Raw genomic sequence first — 22972 nt, 5'->3', positions numbered from 1 at the left:
TAGTATTCGATAAGAGGGAGAAGAGAAATCCAAAGTGAGTTAGGACAAGCTACTGAGGTACTTGGTAAGTAGGTTTAATTGCTGTACACAAAATTGATATTAATGACATGTAAACTCCCAGATAATTCACAATTTTAAATTGTTAATTTTTTAAGAATCATTGAATGAAGATCAGATAACTCAAAGAGCTGATCTTTTCACCAGTATTTTAAGCAAGATAGGATGATGAGGATAAGGAATGAATCATAAACAGGGCTGAGTCCTGAATTTAACAATTTAATCTAAAGACTTAGTTTCAGCCAATCAATTTCCCTTTTGGTAGTACAAAGGGTAATCCTGATAGATTTCCTTGAGGGACAGAGGACAATCCCAGGGTTTATTAGATAGAAGTTTTGCATTAGTGAATAAAAGGTCAGGAAAGTTGTATCAAAATTTTTATTTTTCATCACAAGAATGTACTTGCTCATTCTTGAGGGATAGCAACAACTGTTCTATGATTTCATTGAAACTCCTTACTCTATACACCCTACAACCCTTATCTTTCCCCTTTACACTTCTTTTTGTTCCCAAACTCAAAGAACATTTAAAACAAAAATAATTTGAGTCCCCCGAGAATGTCAAAGTTGCCATTTTGACATGATGTATATGAAACAGCCCAGAATTCTTTGGGGGGAGGGTTAGATATATGGAAAGAAGTATATAGTCCTGGGTGGAGGATATGTTGAGAAACAATTTATTTGTGTTTTAACATATATTTAATATTTTATTAATTGGGATTATTACATGTATCAAATCATTCCATAGTTCGATCACGTCCAGCAGAATTGTTCATTTGCTACCACAAACAGTTTGCAAACATTCTTTTTCTATATGGACCCCTTGATGCCATCACCCCTTCACCCTACCACCCTCTCTGTGTGCCCCCCTCCAAACTTTTATTCCACTTGCTGACTTTATAGGTTCATCAGGCCTGGGTTTCATACCCTGAAAAATGAAAAATCATACACCACAACTTCAATAGGGCATCCCCCAATCACATAACACTCCTGAGATACCCCCTAATATGTATAATCAGACACCAGATAGAACAATATAACCCCCAAATATATAAGATTTTGGAAACAGATCGGGTCTGGCATGCATCCTAGGGGGAATCTGCTGACAAGTTTTATCTGTTCTAGTCAGACTTCTGCCTGTGCCCCATTTTGTGACCACTTTTCTCCTATCCCTCAATTGTGGGATAGGGATAGAGGGAGTTCACCACAGTTTTATTTCCTGCATAGTTCCCCTAATTAGTCTTGGGCTCCTACTGACATTCATAGCCTTCTGCAAACCAGATTCTCAGATTTAGGCTCTGATACTAATCCCTCCTTTCAATTTTGGATTATATGCTCCACAATCCGATTATTCCGATGTATTTGGTTTTTGTTTGCTCATATCAGGGTGCTATGAAGTTGTGAAATAAGTTTTGAAGTTGTGAAATACGTTTTTCTGTTTTTCAGTAAATTAAACCCAGGATTGATGAACCTATAGGGATAGAAAGCAGAACAGGGGGGTTGGGGAGAGGGTGCATGGGAGGAGGGTTGATAAAAGGGAAATGATGCCAAGGTACCCAGGAAGAAATAGGATGTTTGAGAACTGATTATCAAGCAATGGTACAATTCTGCTTGATGAGATTAAATGATGCAATGACATGACATTTGGGTTAATTCTCAAGTAAGAATAAATGTATACGACAAACAAATAAAGATCTATGAATGGTTTGGGGGCTCACACTAAATCCAAGTTCCAACTTAAGAAGAATTTGTTCTTACATCGTGGCCCTGCTTGATACTCACCTCCAGGAAGGGAACACAGAGGAAAGTGGTGCTAAAACAAAATGTGGTGAACAAATTAGATAGTGCCTGGCCATTGGATAAAATAGCGCCTGGGGTCTTAAAGGCTTGTCTCCAAACCAGCAGCCATCTAAGTGAAATGTCAACTAAGTCCATGTGGAAGAAGCACACCATCATCAATCACTGAAGGATTGATATATTTTTTGATATCACCTTTTACTTATAAAACTTGACTGTCTCATATCTTTTTTATTTATGTAATTATTATTTTTAATTGTGGAAAAATATAGGCAACAAAACATTCTCCAATTCAACAACTTCTATATGTTTAAATAATTGCCATTGATTATGCTCTTTATGATGTACAACCATTATTGATATCCTGTTACAAATTATTCCACGACCATTAACATAAACTCAATGCCTCCTAAGGAAAAAAACTCTTCCTCTTTCTCCCATTGTAACCATAGGTCATATTTAGTTTCTTTCTTTCTTTCTCTTAGTAGTTTTATTGATATAATATTCACATATTATACACTTCCATAGTTAAATCATTAAAAAAAAAGAATTGTATATACATCATCACAATCAGTTATAATGCTCCCTCCTCCCTCCCACATTCATTGCTTGCTCTTCAATTCCCCTCACCCTCCCCACCCTCAGCCCCATTCCTGATAAATCATTACATCAGTTACTGTCTCTATCCATCCACTCCTGTGCTTCACAAACTGAGAAACTCAACAGATACAATAAAAACAAAATGAAACAAAAGAGGAAAATACTAATAATATAAAAATAAAATAAAGAGTAAGAAACAAAAGACCACTAACAATATTAAAAAAGCCAGAGAAGAAATTTCTGTCGTGAAACAAGCAAGAAATATTTGAGCCTAGAGCAAATTCAGGTAGGGTCAAGAGGGAGGTCAATTGACCAAGTACCATATTATACCATGGTTTGACCCACCATAATCAAGTTTACAATAATCTTCGTCTCATAGTAAAGCTGTCGGATCCCTTGCCTGTGGCTGAAGGGGATCTGTCAGAGGCTCAATCTGATACTCTGAAGTTAGATTTGGAGCTCCCGCTGTTCTCCGTAGCCTCATTTTGATATTTTTGTTTAATAAATGTTCCTATAATTTTCTCATTAAAATCTCCACACACACCCCCAGACAGATAGACATCCCTATCAGAGGGATGAGGGTTGCTTATGGGAAAGTCAGTCAGGAGAGAGGAAAGGGAGCAGAAACTTCTGGAAGAACACAAGTGCATGTCTGTTGGCAGAAAAAAAGGGGATGACCGACCACCAAGGGGAGGGTGGGGGGGAAAGACTAAAAATACTTTTAAGGACCCTATTGGGTCCTTATCACTGGTATCACTGGTAATATTCACTGGTATATCACTGATATCACTGGTAATATTCACCGAATAAGCCACATTGGCCTGAGATTCCGGACATACCACAGGGACTCGGGCCAAGTGCCATAGAACACTGGGACATTGAATCCTGGATCTGTGGGGCACACGACCCGCTCCAAATGCTGCACCAGGGGATATGATGCTTAAACTCTACTAGGTGAACTGGACTCTATCTTAAACACACCTGCAACTTGTGGAAAGTAATGTCACTTCAGAAACAGTCGCAGAAGCTTTACAAAAACTCTGAAAGCCAGTGATGAAGAAAAAGGTGCTGTAGAGAAAGTCAGGTGTTCAGGAAGTATTAGTGACAGATGAATCAGTGAATCAGAGTCTGGTATAGAAAATGACATGGATCTCTGAGATTTATGAGAAAGGCTGATGAATTTGTAGTTCCAGGAAGACAGGAAATCTCCAAATAAAAGGTCACAAAAATTTAGTCTACCGCATGAATATCAAAGACTTACTCAAGAAGATCAGCTCCTTTACTATCTTCAAAGAGAAGGAATGGGCTCCCCACCTTATGAACAAGACCTGATTGTTGCCAGCCGAACCAAGTCCTTTAGTCTACTAAGGTTAGACCATTTAAGCCAAAACTGGGCCAAGATAGACCAGGTAGCCCGATACTTTGAGTACAAACAAGACTGGGACTCAATAAAGTTACCTGGTAAAGATCATAAGGAGGAATCACGGTGGAGTGTATGAGAGCAGATGCTTTGTCAAGCAGAAACCTTGTCAAAGCCTCAGTACATATATGTTTTAATTACCTAGTACCAACTGAGAAGGAAGGATCTGCCCTTCATTGGGGTGTTCATTATGAACTTGAAAACGGTGTCATGCTCAGAAAGCCACCTTTCCCTCTTTTTTCCTTAAGATTGTTTTTACCTTGGCCCTCTCCAGTCACATTGGGGGGTAACCTGATTCTTTTCCCTAAAATGTGCTGGTTTTAATGGAAGTTGTGTACAAACTATTTTACTCTTGCATCTTCTCAAGTTATTCTTTCTTATATTTGCCCTTTTCCTTTCCTATTTGGTGAGATTTGGCTTTCTGTTTGAGGATGTTTTTGAGGTCTTTGTCCAGTTTTAGCCTGTGATAAACACTGTAATAGTTAGGTTTATTGTGCCAACCTGGCCAATAGGAACATGTGGGATTAATGGGTTGCAGTTTGATTGGAGGGCAAAGAGATAAATGGCTCTGCAAAGCCCGCTCTCCTCTCTTTTGCTTTCTGGTGATCAGAGCATGCTGGAGTGTTCATGCTGCTGCTGTAGCCAAGTTCTCTGCCTCAAACTGTGGGCCAGGTCAGCCCATGGATCATGTTACTAGAGCTTGAGGCTCCTTGGAGACCTGCTTCGCCACACTTGCTTGAACTGGAGGCTGGTGAATTCTGTCGCCTTGCATTGCTTGTGTTTGACATCACATCTGGGCCTTCTTTGCTAAGCTCCTGAGCTACTGACTGTTGGTGACCCACCCTGCTGCTTGTTGCCTATGGGTATACTCTGCTTGCCTTGCCCCAGGGAGGACTCTGCTGTCTGCTTCCTTGACCTTGGACCAGGCAGCCCAATCGAGTTGGAGGACTTCTAGTATATTAACTATTGCATGGAAGTGAGTTGAACTGAACCCTCTGTACTGCTGGGTGGACTAATTAGCTGTTATATTCCTTCTTGCTGTATAAATCTATCCTATTGTGTATATATATAAAATCATAAGTGTCCTGGTCTCATTTCTCTAGAGAACCCTGCCTAACACAACCACCCTGGTGAAGTGAATGTCCATATGGATAGTTGTGCCATTAGCTTTATCTTGCTGCACCCATTCAATTTAGATAACATATTTATTCCTGTATACCTAGACCACTTTGCCAATTTGTTGACCTTTGAAGTGTCCTTGCAAAACCAGAACTTCATCATCCTTGCGAATGGTCATGGACTGAACATTGTGCTTCTGTTTCAGTTCCTTAGGAAGAGGGGAAGACATATGAGTACTCTTCCTGCAAACCTGGGAAGGTGCACTGAATGCCTCTCCCAGTTTTTGCTGCCATATGAAGTCATAAAGTGTTTGAAGTTCATTGTGGCCACTGCTCCTTCAGCGATGGCTCCAAAAGGGAAAAAAGTTACAAATTATTTCCAGTTCTGTAAGTTTATCAGCTCAATTCTTTATATCTCTTAAAGAGAAACAACTCATTTCAAAAACCCATGGAATATATACAATAAGGAGCTATTTTTCATGCAGATTTAACTTGTAGCTAAACGTAAAACTCCAGAAATTACAAGAGAAATCATGCCAGAGAAAGAAAAACAGGCTAGGTCTTTCTTATTTTGTCATAGTAGTAAATTTGGGTCAGGAAGCACCATTTCTGTTCTAAGAGTGTTTTGTCTTTGGCCAATGTGAACTGTTATATTTCAATTAGTGTGTGTTTTTAAAGTTCTGGGTGTTTAACTTGGCCAGTTATGAATTTTGGAAATTGGTGAAAAAAGAGACATTATTATGGAGAAAAAAACATACTTAAGCAATATTCATAGTGAAATGGAACTAAATAAGTTAGAAGAAGGAATCATAGGCAACATTCCACTATGAAGATAAAAATAAATAAATGAGAACAGAGGGAACAGAGCAGACAATGAATATTTGAAAGTATTAACCCATTCATAAAAAAAACCCCAAAACGTCAATCACAAGAATCCATCTATAACCCCCTCACAGGGGGATGAACAATCCAAAGTGGGTAGGGGGCAATGGAGGACGATGTAAGATATGAAAATAATCTATAACATATAAAGGGTTCGTGAGGGAGACGGGGGTGGAGAGGGGGGAAGAAATGTGGAGCCGATATCAGGGGCTCAAGTGGGAAGAGAATGCTTTCAAAATGATGATGGCAGCATATGTGCAAATGTTCTTGACACACTGGATGAATGTATGGATTGTGATAAAAGATGTAAGAGCCTCCAATAAAAGTATTTAATATAAAAATGCAAAAATACTGTTTTAAAGTCGGAAAGAAAAGCACAAAAAACAAACAACCAGCAAGGAAAAAATAAAGCTTCAACAAATCAAATAAGATAAAAGCCATATAAGAAAAACAAACAAAAATATTTTAACCAATTACAAGAATCTACATGTGACCTCCTCCTTGGGGGACGGACAACAGAAAAGTGGGTGAAGGGAGACGTTGGACAGGGCAAGATATGACAAAACAATAATTTATAAATTATCAAGGGCTCAAGAGGGAGGGAGGAGCGGGGAGGGAGAGGAAAATGAGGACCTAATGCCAGGGGCTTAAGTGGAGAGCAAATGTTTTGAGAATGATGAGGGCAATGAATGTACAAATGTGCTTTACACAATTGATGTATGTATGGATTGTGATAAGAGTTGTATGAGCCCCTAATAAAATGATTAACTATATATATATATATTTTAAAAACTAAAAGAAGACAACCTAAAAACAACAGGAACTTAAAAACAACCTAAACCTTAAACAGCAACCTAAAAGGCAACCCCAAAACAACAGGAACACAACATGAAAAATCATCATGAAAACTGCAACCAGTAACACTATAACAAATATCACAAAGTAACAACAACAAAATCTTATCTATCAGTAACAACACTGAATGTACGTGGATTGAATTCATGTACAAATGTCAAAGACTAGCAGAATGGATTTTTTAAAAACATGAATCTTTTATATGCTGCTTACAAGAAACATAGATATAAAGATGAACATAGAATCAAAGGATGCAAAAATGTATCAAGCTAACAGCAGTCAGAAGAAAGCTGGAGTATCAGTATTAATATCAGACAAAATAGATTATCAAAGTTGATGACATAATTAGAGACAAAGAAGGGTCACTACATAATTATGAAAGCTTTACTTGAACAAGAAACCATAACTATGAATAGTATAACACACCAAATGAAAACCATCAAAATACATTAATCAAATTCTTACTGAAATGAAGAGACATATAGATCATAATATAGTAATATTAGATTTCAATATACTATTTTCAATTAACGATCGAGTGACCAGAACAGAAATCAACAAAAGTACAAAAAATTTAAATAATAAAATCAATCAACTTGATCTGATAGGTATAGATAGAACACTTCACCTAACAAAAATTCATTTCATTTTCTTCTCGAGCTCCCATGGTAGCTATTCTAGAATAGATCATATTTGAGGTCATAAAGCAAGTATCAGTTAATTCAAAACATTGACATAATACAAACCATCTTTTCAGATAATAATGCTATAAAATTAGAAATCAACCATACAACAGTCAACTCCAAAAAAAATCAAATACATGGAAATTGAAGGCCACCAAAGAACCACTGAGTAATTGAGGAAATAAAGAACACAATCAAAAGATTCATTGAAACAAATGAGAATGAAAATACAACATATCTAAACCTTTGGGACACGGCAAAAGCAGTACTCAGAGGGAACTTTATAGCAATAACTGCACACATTAATAAAACAGAAAGAATTAAAATAAACACCTAACATATCAACTGCAACTAATGGAAAAAGTACAGCAAAAAACCCAACAACATCAGCTATTAGAAGAAAATAAATAATAAAGATTAAAGCAGAAATAAATGAATCAGAAAAAATGTAAAAACTAGAAAAAAGTCAATAGGACAAAAAGTTAGTTTTCTGAAAAGATTAACAAATTTGACAAACCACTAGCAAACCTAAAAAAGGAAAAGAATAAAAAGAAATTCTCTGAATAAGAAATGTATATTACAACAGAATCAAATGAGATTTTAAAAAATTACAATATGAAAAATTGTACTCCGATATATTTGAAAAAAATGGACAATTTCTAGAAATGCATTATTTACCTAAATTACCACAGAATGATGTAGTAAATCTCAACAGGTCTATAAGAGGAGAAGAAATAGATCTAGTCATTTAAAACAATAACAATAACAGCAAAACTTGAACATCAAAAAGTCTGGGTCCAGACAGTTTTACTGGGGAATTCAATAAAACATTTACAGAAGACTTAGTACCAATTTTATATAAACTATCCCACAATATACGAGGGGGTAATCCCCCCAAATGGAATTTTTGTTCAAAGCTTTGTACTTAAATTTTTTTTAGAAAACAACCTTATCACATTCAAAGTACTCTTCATTACGCTTAATACATTTGTCAAATCTGCGATTCTATCCTTGGAAACATTTTTCAAACTCATCTGTTTGGATGGCTGACAGCACCTCTCTCTTTTTTTTCTTTGCCTCTTCTATGTCGTCAAATCATTGTCCTTTCATGTCCCTTTGTGTGTTACTCTGGGTTGACTCGAGAAACAAATTCATAGATACTCGTGTGTATAAGACAGAGCTTTATATCAAAGAGCAATTAATAGAAAACACCCCAGCCCAGTCCAGGTCAAGTCCATAAATCTGATATTAGCCCATATGTCCATTACCAGTCTATAAATTCTTCTTCAGACTCACACAGAACATGAAATGGACACCGAATGGAGGAAGAAAGATCACAGGCCAGTAGGTGGAAAGTCTTTTGGATCCAGTGGCAGTGGAAGCATCTAAACATTGGCAGGGGCCTCCATGTGGCTCCTCCAGCCCCAGGGCTCTGGCTCCCTCAGCATAGCACATCTGGCTTGTCAGCAGAAAGATGAAACAGCAGAGAGTCTCCTGCCTCTAGGGAGGAATACAGGAGTTCCCAGAATCCTCAGGAGAAGGCTGTGTCCACACCGAGGCTCATTGGCTATGGACTGATTGACAGGCTAGACTCCACCCCTTCGCAAGTTGACAGGAGATTATGTAACTGCCACACTCTGCAATCACAGAAATAAAAAGAAGTCCCAAGGAGTGTGGTCAGGTGAGTTAGGTGCATGGGACAAGAGAGGCATGCTGGGTTTGTTTGTCTGCCAAAAACTGGCGCACTGAGATGGCTGCATGAGCAGATGTGTTGTTGTGGCAAAACCAGTCCTCCGTCTACCACAAATCAGGTCTTTGTTGTCGCACACTTGTTATGCAATCTTTTCAGAATCTCTAAATAGAAAGCTTGTTTAACAGTCTGACCTGGTGGAATGAATTCCAAATGCACATCAGCAGAGCTTTTATCCGTTTTGGGGTGTTTTTTTGGTACCCCCCCTTGTATAATAGCTGTCTTGAATTATTTGTCTGCTAAATCCAGCATTTTCCTTCCTCTCAAAGGCATTTTCTAGTGCCTGATTTTTTTTCTTCTTTGATTAGGCCATATTGTCTTATTTTTGTCTGTTAATTTTTTGTTGGAAAATGGGATTTATAAATAATATATTACAGATTTTTTTTACATATAAATCCTATCCACACAAATTTTGGACTCACTGGCTTTGGTAATTTAATTACTTGCTTAGTGATTGGGCTGTAAAAATTCTGTGAAATCTACTTCCCCTGAAGATTGCAATCCTCTAATATCACTCCTCATGTTTTTTCTTGTTTTAGTCTTTTAAACTCATTTCCTTTGTATCATCCTGTATTTAAGAAAAACATTAATTCTAATCCATTTTAACCAGTAATATTTTTGCCCTTTAAAATTGCATGCATGGGGCACTTTTTCCATAGTTCAGAGAATTTAAAATTTTGTCTCATATTGACCGAAAAATAAGTAGATTGGTAGTTGTCTCTCTGGTTACTCACGAGTGAGCACAGCTATGGGCATGTAGTCTAGTTGGCCACGGATAAATATGATTTCATTTTTAACCTGGATTCATAGGAGTCACTCTAGTGTGCAAGGAGCCAAGTGTTTAGCCACTTTAGTCAGAGCTTATCCATAATCCCCTTAAGCTAGTAAGGCTTCCATATTTTACTTAAGAATATGTGTATGACTTATTGAATGCTGTCAAATGAGGCCTCTATTCCATTTTGATTGTTCCTGAATGGATACAAGCTAGAACACAGACTTCTGGATATGGAAATAGACTTCAAGGATAAATGTGCTGAAAGGAGGATATTTTTTTATCGCCTCCGTTCCTGAGTAAATCTCTTACATTCTGTCCACACTACTATTTTTCTGGTGGGTTCTAATATCACAGAGCTACTCTGAATTATTCTCCACTAAAGATCTCTATTTACATGGAAGCAGCAGTCAAGAAATTAAATTATGTATTACTTTTGAAAATCTGCTCAGAACTCAGTGAATCAGGAAAGAAAACAAGAAATACACAGAGGAATTAAGATAAGTGATTGCAATGTGGGGATTGCAACAAAGGACTTGAAACAAATTGTTTATGAATTATTGAATGTAAAACTGATTTATTTATAAATCCTTACCGAGTTCACAATGAAGTTTTTAAGTGTCTTTAAAGTATGTATAAGCAAATAAAACTTTGATGACAAGTATAACTTACTCAAGCTATGATCTTTTCAACATATCATATCGTGTGAAAGCTGGACAATAGGAAAGGAAGAAAGGAGACCTAAGGAATGTGAGCTCTGGTTTTGGTGAAGTTACTGAATGTATACTACAAACTGCCAGAACAAATACATCAGTCTTGGAAGAAATACAGCCAGAATGCTTTATAAGGGAGGATGGCGAGACTTTGGGATATTATTTTGAGCATGTGATTAATAAAACCAATCACTAGAAAAGGATGTTATGGCTGGTGTAGGGTTAGGAAAACAGAAGGAAATTCTTAATGAGATATATTGACACAGTGGCTGCAAAATTAGTCTCAAGCATACAAACAATTAGGAAGATGGTGCAGGCATGGGCACTATTTTATTCTGTTATACCTAACTTTGCCATATTTGCAGTTGACTAGACCAAAGGTAGTTAACAATAAAAATCTCTATTGTTTTCAACAAAGTCTATAGGCATGAAGTCTTCCAAGATCTGTTCCAAATAAAGTCAGTCCCTTCAGGCAGAGCTGATAAGCTCTTTTTATGGCATGCCTCTCCCTATGAGCAGAAACTGTGGACTACTGAACCTAAGGTAGGACTGAGTATAGTAGCCTATTTTTCTTGCTGTGACATTCCTGCTCTAATAGTGAACACTGGGGATATAGTAACCTCTGGTCTTTCCAGCTTGTCCCTTTCCTCTTGTAAAGGTCATCCTATACATAAACTAGACTAGAGGAGACTGAGGCTCCGTGGCTAGTATTCTCAGTCTGCTAAACCTGAGGCAGGGCTCTCATTCTACATTGGGAGTCCAGACTTGCTTGGGACAGCCACTAGGAAAATCCCCCTCTTCTGTGTAAAAAACCTCAGAAATATGAAGGAGAATACCTATTTGAAAGAATCATTACAAAGGAGTGAAGGGGCTATTGAAATGAGAAGAGACTGTTACAACAGGGTGAGAGCTCTGATCATAAGATCTGCAAGTGTTTCAAGAGGCAGGCATATTTCCTTTATCAGGGAGTGAACAAGGCTAGAAATAATTGGTTTGAGGAAAAGAAATGAAAGGGTCACATGACTCAATAGTAAATCAGATAAGACCTCAAAAATTTACTGATCACAGTGGGTGTTCTTCTTCATATATCAAATATAATAAAATTTAATGTGCTTGGTTTATGGTGCTAGCAAAGAATACTGAAAGTACCATGGACTTTCAAAAGAACAAACAAATCTACCTTGGAAGAAGTACAGTCAGAATGCTTAGAGGCAAGGATGGCAAGATGTCATCTCACATACTTTGGACATGTTTTCAGGAGAGACCAGTCCCTGGACAATGACACCATGTTTGGTAAAGTAGAGGGGCAACAAAAAAGGAGGAAAGCACTCAATTAGATGGTTTGGGAGAAGTTGTAACAATGGGTTCAAGCAATTGTGAGGATGGAGCAGGACCAGGAAGTGTTTTGTTCTGCTGTGGGTCAAAAAGGACTCGGCCCCTAACAATAACAACAACAAGATTTAATTGAGGATTATAAAAGTTCAAGCTTAATATCAGTTTTCCTGGGCAGCAGGGTGTTCCAAGGAAAGGCTGCCTTGCTCTATTTAGGTTATTTCCTAGACCGAGTTCATTCCTAAAATGTCCAATAGAGAGCATGATGCCACTGCTGGTACTAAGTATGACTTTTCAACTTTGTCTCAGTAATCCCTAAGACGTAAGGTTTGAGTGGCTAGACCAATGTTTACCCAAATGGGTGATTTTGTCCCATGAGGAGAGCTGGAATGATATATGGGAAGCTGCAAAATAGGTACTTACACTTTATCCTGTATTATAAGCTATAGTACAACAAATTAATTTCCAGGGTAGTATTGAGTAATTTTTCTGAAAAGGGGATGGATAGTAGGGCAAATAAATTTGGGAACCTATAGAGAAAGAAAATAGAGAATTAGTACTATTAAATCTCAATTAAATCTTGTTGTTATTGTTAGGGGCCATCTAGTCCTTTTTGACCCACAGCAGAACAAAACACTTCCTGGTCCTGCTCCATCCTCACAATTGCTTGAGCCCATTGTTACAACCTCTCCCAAACCATCTAATTGAGACCTTTCCTCTTTTTTTTGTTGCAACCTAACTCTTCTATTTCCTCAGCAGTGACTCCAAAGAAGTCTAAACTTTCAGAAAGTGTGTGGCCTGCTTTGAAATATTGTGTAAGTTTACCCAGCATAGTGTTAATAGCACTTCTAGGACCATGATTTGGCTTTTTGGTTCTCTATGTCTAAAATTTCAAAAAAGAGGGGAACCATGAATTCACTATGTTATCAATCTTGCTATTATTATTCTTCATAATGTAAAAAAGCATGAGCCTTGGAGTAAGACAAAATTAAATTTACCGCCTCAACCTGGCACATTTTAGCTCTTTGATGCATTTACTCTTCAGGTTCACATTTTTAATTTTGGTAATATATGCTTGAAACACATACTTCAAGTGCTATCTGGAGGTTATGTTGTGTGAAAATATCTCTTTTCTCCAGAGGTAGGGAAAACAGTGTGTCCATGATTTGAAACTGGAGAATCAGTGTCTGAGATGACGGGGTTATGAGGTAGGGAGATATCCTCAGGCCATTTAGAATCAGTATGTATAAGGCACTAGTATTAACAATGGAATCTAGAAAATATCTGATCTGTGCAATAGTTGTAAATTGTGGTTTTATGTGTGTGCTATATTTTCCCCACATAATCTAGCAATATGTCATAAAATCTCATTAAAAGTTACAGCCAGGTTTCTGTCCTGTTGTAAGAAATTAAGGAAGGATGAGGTAAGAATACATTCTGGGTATAAAAAGACAGAAGATACAGAACAGCGTTTTCTTGCCTGAGATCAGTGTTGTTTTCCTTGTTCACCAGTTGAAAACCAACTTCATTCAGAGGAGCCATAATCTCATGAGGTTCTGAAGTTGCAGAAAGTTAGTACAGTACCGCGCTGAGGATTTAGAAAAGACAAATGAAACTTTCTGGAAAACAGGTAAGGCTGTGGCATGCCTTTGTGCCTATGGATTACAATTGTGTAAAAAGGAATGTCCAGGCTCAGTGTTTTATGAATAGTTTATGTGGAAATTGGGATTAAAAAACAAAACAAGGAACCAACAAAACAGGCCTATTCAGCATGTAGTACCATTTTCTTAAAATACTATCTTGACACAATTTTTACCTGATTGGAGATTGGTCTGTACCCCTTCTTCAGCAGATGATTAAGTTCATACTACAATCACTACCCCTATCAGGTTCTCACATAGCTGGGCCACGAGGTCCCTGTTCTACTTGCCAGATCCAGGTAACCAATAGCTAGAGACAACGCTTATGTCCCAAGCCTGTGGAATTATTCAAAATGCAAAATCTTGAGGGTCCATACAACCTAGCCTGTCTTACATTCATTTTTCCTCTTCTATAATTGCATCTGGTCATTACCTTGATCCAAAGTACAATCTCATGTAAGGCCCTGCTTCATGGCATGCTGTGACTGTCTATCTCTGGGACCTGTAAATACAATAAAGCTAGCTACTTTTTAAGACTTCCATGATTCTTCTTTCTCGTGTGGCACGGGATTTATCATTCCATGATTTTGTTAGGAGCACTGCTTTGCACTAGTACTTGGGCCTTGGTAAACAGAAGATAAATCCAAAATGGCTATGAGCATTGGCTTAGAAAATTCTGCGCAATAGCAAGGAACCTGTGTAGTGTGTACTTGCTTGACAGTGAAAGAGTAAAGAAATTTTGGAATATTCTGGTAGATGTGACTCACCTTTACCTCTTTGCTTGGGTTACTTATATTAGCATGGGTAAAGAAAAAAGGCTAGACTATATATATTTGGTTAGCTGGATAGAAGAATCCTGTGTGATTTTTAACAACTCATTTAATATTTTAAAAACTGACCAACTTTTCTAAAATTAAAACAAAGTCATTTCATAATATAAAATTTGGCTGCATAAAAATTGTACATATATAATCATTTTATTGGGGGCTCTTATAACTCTAATCACAATCCATATATACATCCATTGTGTCAACCACATTTGTACATATGTTGCCCTCATCATACTCAAAACATTTGCTTTCTACTTGAGCCCTTGGTATCAGCTCATTTTTTCCCTCCCTCCCCATTATCCCCTCCCTCATGAACCCTTGATAATTTATAAATTATTATTATTTTGTCATATCTTACACTGTCCGACGTCTCCCTTCACCCACTTTTCTGTTATGAAGTAGGAGTGTTGTCTGATTTACAGCTGAAGTTGATGTCCATCACTGGAGTTCAAAGTTTTCTGTGATTACGAGGCATTCTAGTGAGGTTGAACATCTATTTTTTCATGCATATCCTCTAAAGAAAGAATTCACTCTAAGGGAAGAGCAAGTGTGCCAGCAAATTTAGGTCAGTGACAAAACTAAGCTTTTGGTCTGTTCCGCTTCTTAAGCAGCTGGTTAAGTTCATGGAGACATGAATCTGTCGGGACTTTGGATTTGTTTTCTGATCAGCCATCCCTCTTAAATGTTAGGGCAAAGGGGGGCCTGGAAGTAAACTCTGATCATCGATTTTTTTTCAATTTTTATTATGGAAAAATTTAAGCATATACAAACGGGTAGCAAATAGCATAAAGAGTTCCCAAATATCTATCACACAGCTTCAATAATTATCATTTCATAAACAATCTTATTGGATCTATGTTCTCAATTATCCCACACTTAAAATTACTTGATGCAAATACCAGTAGCATGTCGTTTCATCTGTAAGTTTTTCAGCACATCTCTCTAAAAGAATTTTAAAGATAAAAACATAACCACAATTCTGAATTGCATCAAAAACTTAGAAGATGTGTTTTTATTTGTAATTCTGGAAATTTTAGGACACAATGAATACATTTCATGGTAACAGAAAGAAAATTTGTAAACTAAATAACTATCATATTGAAGGCACTTTGGTACCTTTGTGGGAGATTGGGGACAAATGCATCTAAATATCTTTGTCTTTTTCTTAATTTTGTATTCCTGGAGGCAGATAACTCAAGTCCACTCTTTCAAAATCCTTCATTTCCTATTTCCTACTTACAACAGTCTCCTTCCTCCCCCATGGGTTTTTCAAGTGCCAACAGTTTAGCTCTCAGCCCTGGCTTTGCATTCTCACTTGCAGAATACTGGTGCTTTGAGGAGCTTAGTGTATTTATTTGAAAAGGGGATAGAAACTGTGGCCAATTGAATTAGTAAGAGAAACCTAGGCAAAGTAAATGGCATAGTTAACTTGGAGATTTCCTAAACTGCATTTTTCATTGGCTCTGGCATAACATAATAAGGTATCCCAAATGTTTAAAATGAAAAAAAAAAATCAAAACCATGTTTCCTTCAAATATATGTTAAGGTAACACGTAAGAAGTAGCTAGGGCATTGGAAAAATTTACATTATTTATATATAATTTTATAATTTCTTTTCATAAACTCATAATATTATAGTGTTCCTTTGATTTTAGTTACTTTTATAACAAGTGGGATTCTTGAAAAAAATTTAAGCAAAGTAACAACAGTATAAAAACACTGAAGTTGCTATACAAAGAATTGATTCTACAAAATGTTGTCCTAAGTCATGGGGGTAATCTTGAAAATATGCTAGTCAATGTGATGCATGACACAGAAATATGAATATTAATTCTTATATTAAAAATTGTTACAATTGCCTTGAAATGCTTCTGAAATACGTGTTACACAGAAGCTACACATATGGTGTCTAGATAGCATATATTTCACTAGCACTAGATTGGAAGGGGAGTGTTTTTCTACAAATTGATTGCAAAATATTAATTCAATAAAAGAACCTTTAGTGTTGCCAACCATATTTCAAGTAGCTCAAGTGCAAGGTATGCAAAGAGTAAGGAAGTGTGGTCCTTGCCCTCAAGGATATCACTGTCTACTGGAGAAGGCAGACATCAAAAAAGTACAACAAAAATCTCCATTGAGTTTGTTCATGGATAGTACAACAACTAGGGCAAGAGGAGTCAGTGGAATAGACAGAAAAGGAGTGTCCCAAGATGTAGGCAGAAAATCAGGTGTGCTGTCTCCTTGAGACCATGGAAACACTCTCCTGTACTTGACAATTCCACTGATCACTGGGCTCATATCAATGATTCTTTCAGGCAATCCTGAACATATTTGATGTTCATCTGGAAAAACAAACCAATATATAATTAGCAGGATTATACTAATTTACCCATAACTCCAATTAACAAATTTATCAGGGACTTATTATGAGCATCAATCATTTTCACCTTCAAGACCATTACAGGATTATCTAATGCAGGTGCAATGTATGTGTAGATCAGGAGCTGATGGGATAAGAGGTCAATATATCAGGAAGCAAAAAGTCAGGAAATGAGTGATGACTACAAATCTTGCAAAAGAGAAGTGATATAAAAATCTTAATTCATCGTTGCTACCCTGCACCCTGACTGGCTCATCTCCTCCCCGCGACTCTTCTGTAAGGGGGTGTCCAGTTGCCAACAGATGGGCTTTGGGTCTCCACTCTGCACTCACCCACATTTACAATGATATGATTTTTTGTTCTTTGATGCCTGATACCTGATTCCTTTGACACCGCATGGTCACACAGGCTGATTTGCTTCTTCCATGTGGGCTTACCGGGAGGGTGGAGGGAAGGTGCGGTGGAAAGGGGGAACCAATTGCAAGGATCTACATATAACCTCCTCCCTGGGGGATTGACAACAGAAAAGTGGGTAAAGGGAGACGTCGGACAGTGTAAGATATGACAAAATAATAATAATTTATAAATTTTCAAGGGTTCATGAGGGAAGAGGGAGTGGGGAGGGAGGGGGGAAAGAAGGAGCTGATATCAAGGGCTCAAGTAGAAAACAAATGTTTTGAGAATGATGATGGCAACAAATGTACAAATGTGCTTGACACAATGGATTGTGGTAAGAGTTGTATGAGCCCCAATAAAATGATTTTTTTTTAAATCTTAATTCAATGTGGTTCTCACTCATCAAAGATTTTTGTGGTCATATGCCCATGAGAATCATGACACTGCAGAAAGTTTCTTAACCTGGGTAGTCAGGAATAACTTCTCATACTTTAGAGACCCTACAGGACAGGGTCAAACTGTCCTTGTGAGTCTGCGAGACTATAACTCTTTATAGGAGTAGAAAGCCTCATCTTTCTCTCTCGGAGCAAGCACTGGTGGTTTTGATCTGCTGAGCGTATGGCTAGTAATCCAACTTGTAACAACTACATCACCAGGGCTTCTTCTCATAGGACATGTTTATGAAGTATCTATCTTTATTATACCCAATAACAAATTTTAAAACAAAACAAAAATCCCTGAGCATCAGATGATGACTTCGTGACAGTGAACCACACCTAGGAGCAATTTAGACTGTAGGTCTGTCTGATGTCAAAGCCCCAGTGTACTTTCTATCACACCATGCTCTTTCATAATAATGTCATCTTTAACGTTGGTCTCCATAATGACTTCTATACTCCTCATGGTGCTATTTGCCCATAGATGTTTAAAATCCGCTGAATACGGTAGTTTACTAGGTGACAACTACCAGGAAAATATTGAAAACACTCTTTCTGATAGTGATTGTTTTAACCTGGAAACTCTTCACAAGGGAAACCTACATATGAAAGCTCTGTTGAGCTGTGAGGCAGGGCTGTCACAGGTAACAGTGGTTTCTGAGTGGTCTCTAAAACTTGGAAACCACATAGAGAGAAGCTTTTAAGCATTTCATATTAAGTAGGACTCCATCTTCCATAGAAAAAGTCTCAAATATTGCTGACTCAAGCTATATGCTCCTACATCTGCACTGATGATATAATAAGCAATATTTTAAAATATATACAAATTGGCATTCCTATAGTAATCTTGTTCAACGAAATGATGTAAAGCAATTAAAAACATTTACGCCAATTGCCACAAATGAATCTATGCAAACAATAAAGCAACTGAATTATATTACAAACCTTCCCTTCAGTTTGAATCTTTAAGGTTGTGTTCAACAATATAATGTGTGATTTCTTTAAAAGAATTGCATATGATACAATAGATATAGCACCATTTATGCTCCCAAGCTATCTATACTAACTCCTTTCTAAAATGTCCTTTCTATACATTAACTGGAATAAAACACTGTTTATAAACCTGAAGAAAATAAATTTCTAATTTATGTCTGTAAACTTTCTTTTCCCTTTTTTATCAAGGAAGGTTAAAAGTTTAGCTATACACTGTTAATGCAATTATTAATTTTACATGTCTTCTAACATTCCTAGAAAGAGAAAAGCAAAATTGTACATCAGTCTTTGGAGCACTGAGTTGATAGAAATTTTCAATATACCAGGGGCTTCAAAAAGTTCATGGACAAATGAAAATAAAAGACAATGGAATTTTTCCACAAAGTTTTTGAAGCCCCCGTATATGATATCTGGTGACCTGTTTTAGCCTGAATTTCCAGTATTGGTCTTTAAGAGGAAAAAAATAATCTCCTTGGACCTTTTAATTATTCTTACCAGACTAGGTTCCAGAGAATATTTCACAAGAAGTACTTAAATGGACTGGCATCAATCCTGACAAACAGCAATACTAACTACTTCTGGCAAGAAAAGAGAAAAAAAAAAAAGAAACTCACAAAACATTTATAGACTAACAATTCTTAATGGGCTAATGTGAGTGTTGTACAACTTCTGTCTTTATCTAAACCATAATTTGAGAAGCAAACAAAGTTCTCAAAATCTAGCATATCTACTAAATTAATGTTAGTGTAGAATTTTAAGAATTTTCTTGAATAACAAAGTTATTGGGAAATATATTTGGGTCTATTTGAGAGTAGATAGATAGCAAAAGTCAATTTGTTTGTAATTAAAAACTGGCTTCAAATATATATTCTATATCACTTTTTGTTAGAGGAAAAATTGAAAGATACTCAATAATCATATTTGATTGGAGTAAACATTCAAATAATGAAATTGCCATTGGTGGTAAGAAATCACTCATTTCCTAGTTTACTCTTCCTGTGATAGCATTAATGCAGAATATATTTTATTTAATTAAATTTGTATTTTGTTTGACTATATTTAAATGTGTAATAAAATTCACTTTCAAAATAGTAGCACCAAATTGTCTTAAAAAGCACAGCAGTACCCACATCTTAGCTATAATAAAAATGTTAAACAACTTGTGGAATTACAATGCAAACCAAATATATTTGAAAACTTTGAAATGGGAAACTTATACATACACAATGTACACATACAAAACACTATATATTCTAAATTTTAATATATAAAGTTAAAAAATATTCTATAGGAAGGTTGGTTGTGACTGGCTGCAATTTTGGGTTATAGGCAATGTTCAGTCTCACCTGGATACAGGTTATATGTGCTTGGTATATAAAAATTCATTAAGTTATAAAGACGTGCCTTTTTGAATATATGTTGCACATCAATGAAATATTATTAAGATTAATTTATTAATTTGCTTTTTAAATTAATTAATTAAAATTATTTACCAGTTAGTGTTTAAAACCAAGTTACTTTAAGGAACATGAAAATGCTTTAAAGAATCGTTTCCTGTTTTGTAGACATTATTTACTAATGCTTAAGTGTTATACTAGGGGGTTTCCAAAAGTTCATGAAAAAAGAAAGATAATGGAATTTTTCCATGAATATTTTCCAAGCCTCTTCATATAAAGAATATTTCCACGTCTATCTGATTTCTGACATGACTGCTGGAATAGGAGGGTGAGAAACCTGTGTGTTTTAGACAGGATTCCTGATTTTAAGCACGTTTTCAAGGCCAAGGTAAGAGTTCATAATATGGGACACAAAAAAGTTCGCTGTGTGATACAAAACAGTTCTCCACAACCTTTAAGTGAGATTATATATGTATCATAACAATTTGAAACGTCTGTAGTAGCTGCTGAGTTGGTATGGACTCAATGGCAGTGAGTTTGGCTTTGATTTTGGTAAGTAACTATCAAGAAAGCTACTTCCATCAATTGGGATGTAATCACCAGATAAGATTGCATTCTTGTGGCTACTGGTAGTCAAGGAAGTTTGGTTGGAATTTCACTAAATTAAATGTGGGAAATAACCTTCTTTCAAAAACTCATTTATATTGAGAGAACCATGCTTCTCTTGGAGTAACTGAGAAAGGACATTGCAGTTGGAAGTCAAAATCCTATTACAGGAACATAGTTTACATGATAAGATCTGGAGGAGCTTCAAAAAATTCATGGTAAAATGGAATGAAAAGATAATAGAAGTTTTCCATTAACTTTTTGAAGCTTGTATATATTTAGATGTGTTTAGCTAATGAAAAATTCCTGAGCAATAGTTAAATTACACTTGAACTCTATGGGAAGTGGCTATTTCAAGTCAGCAGGGAAAATTAAATAATTGTGAAAAGTTTTGGAAAATCAAATGGTGTGTACAAAACTATCCTAAGAAATTTTCTGAAAAGGGCATATTAGATAGCAACACTTCTCAATATATAATTATTGTTGAGTGCAGTAAGAGCACACATGGATGGTAACTTTAGTTGTTAACTGTTCAAAACTAAGCTTTCAAACCAGTGTCCACTATAAAAGGGTTGTCGAAAAAGAGCTAATGCTTTAAATGAAAACATCAAATTAGTAACGGAAAAAAGATGCAACATGCTCATAGAACCAAGCTGAAATAAGTTTAAAGTCCCCGCCCACTCCTTACAAAAGAAACCACAAGAGTGGTATTTTTTAAAATGCACACAGAGATATGCATGGGGTTGGTGGTGGTGGTTAAAACAGCTCGAATAGTCCCCACAAGGGAGGGACTTTAAAACCAAACAACAACAAAAATCACTAGGCTTCCGTTCACTACGAAGGGAAGGGATTTTCAATGCATCTGAAAAGCTTGCCTGGCAACTGAGACCCTTTGCCAGCATGATTCAGATGTTTGCCAAGGAAACAAAAGAAGCCTCCCTCCTCCGCTGGCGAGCGCACATGGCATCAGAGGTGCTGCAGGCATGCCTGGATTGAAGGGAGGCAGAAAAGCCGAAGTCGATGCAGAAGCGGTACGTACTAGGACTGGCTATCCGGCGGAGACGAGGCGGTGGAGAGGCCATTGCCTTGGGAACCGCCCAGCTGCAGTTTCTCCAGGTATTCGGCGTGCACGGGCTTGTGGCACTGGAGCACCCTGATGGCCTCTTCGACTCGGAACCACTGCCGCTTCCTGCCGATGCTGACGGAGTCTTCCCAGTCTTCCAGCAGCTCGGTGACCGTCAGGACGAACACGTACGTTCGGTGCTTGGGCTCGTGGCTCTGTTCGAAGACGCCCAGTAGCCGCCCCAAGTTCCCCTTGACCCCTGCCTCCTCGTACACCTCGCGCACCGCCGCGCTGCCGGGCTCCTCCTCGGGCTCCAAGCCTCCGCCCGGCACGATCCAGCGGTCTGGGTACCGACTGCTGCTCACCAGCAGCACCTCGTCCTCGCGCTCGCTGCGGAAGCACAGGCACGCCGCCCGCTTCTTGAAGCCCTCGGGGTCGTAGGTGCGCGTCTGGTTGGGCTTACACTTCATCCTGAGGCCGCGCCGCCCGCCCGGAGGAGAAGGGCACTGGCGAGGAGCCCAGGGGCGCTGCGGGCAGAAGCGCCCCGCCGGCCGGCCGGCGCAGGGGAGCCCGGAGCAGGCGCAGGCCGGGCGGCCGGGGTGTCAGGTACTCGGCCCCGGGGCCAGCCAGCACGCGGGTGCGACGTGGAGGACACGCGCATCCCCAGAGCCGGGACACCTGAGTGCAGCGTCGCGCCGCCGCCGCCGCCGCCGCTTCTTCCCAGGAGCTCGCGCTCTGGGCCGCGCCTCCTGCGCTCGCGCCCTGGCTCCTCCGCGCCGGGCGGCTCGGGTTGTGTGAGGTGAAGCGCATTCACGTGCGCGCCCGCGTTCCCATCCGCGTGCGTGTGCCGGGGCGGGGGTCTCGGCTCCTGCAGCGCGCCCGCCGCCAGTCCACGGACTGCGCAGGCGCTCGGGGCATGGCCGGAACATGGCTGCATTCACGCATTCAGCTAAACCTGCCTGTGGAGCCGCGCAACTTTCCTCCTCACTGTCCCCTCCAGGTGGGATCAAAGAATGGCAGCATCATTTCGCGCAAAATAAGGACATCCTCTTCGCCGCCCATAATGTATTGCACCAACTCATATGTACGAAGCCCCTGGTTTTGTCAGAGTGCTCAGAGGTATACTGGGCAAAATGTCACCTAATCTTGGCTGAATCACATTATACAGTTTTATTTCTCAGCGGATTCTTAACCTTGCCGGACATCTTAGCAAAGCCCCTAACTTAGCGGTTTGGTTTTTGTTTTGTTTTTT

The 22972-nt window shown here is 38.2% G+C and overlaps 2 protein-coding genes and 1 pseudogene across 2 annotated transcripts in view; 2 read left to right on the top strand and 1 right to left on the bottom strand.

Annotated features, from left to right (window-relative positions):
* The first annotated feature begins 3431 nt into the window (after positions 1-3431).
* Positions 3432-4197, top strand: LOC101658725 (annotated as a pseudogene).
* Positions 4198-14800: 10603 nt separating this feature from the next.
* Positions 14801-22214, bottom strand: LOC101657042 (diphosphoinositol polyphosphate phosphohydrolase 3-alpha-like). The gene is made up of 2 exons (XM_004713135.2): positions 21697-22214; positions 14801-16790 (listed from the first exon to the last, which is right to left on the bottom strand). Coding segments are annotated over exons 1-2 (495 nt in total). The 5' UTR covers positions 22191-22214; the 3' UTR covers positions 14801-16789.
* A 433-nt stretch (positions 22215-22647) lies between these two features.
* The window catches only part of GSPT2 (G1 to S phase transition 2), a 44226-nt gene continuing 43901 nt past the window's right edge, over positions 22648-22972 (top strand). Inside the window, exon 1 of the mRNA XM_013007369.3 lies at positions 22648-22751. Coding sequence (XP_012862823.2) covers positions 22648-22751 — 104 coding nt within the window. The remainder of the gene's footprint in view (positions 22752-22972) is intronic.

This window comes from Echinops telfairi, unplaced genomic scaffold (assembly GCF_000313985.2).
Source record: "Echinops telfairi isolate 266 unplaced genomic scaffold, ASM31398v2 ScPeMD7_19;HRSCAF=73, whole genome shotgun sequence".
Taxonomy (NCBI): Eukaryota; Metazoa; Chordata; class Mammalia; order Afrosoricida; family Tenrecidae; genus Echinops; species Echinops telfairi.
This window is presented reverse-complemented; position numbering and strand designations above follow the sequence as displayed.

Bases quoted from the DNA above. Each gene is read 5' to 3' on its own strand.
- LOC101657042 (XM_004713135.2), bottom strand. From the start codon at position 22,190: ATGAAGTGTAAGCCCAACCAGACGCGCACCTACGACCCCGAGGGCTTC.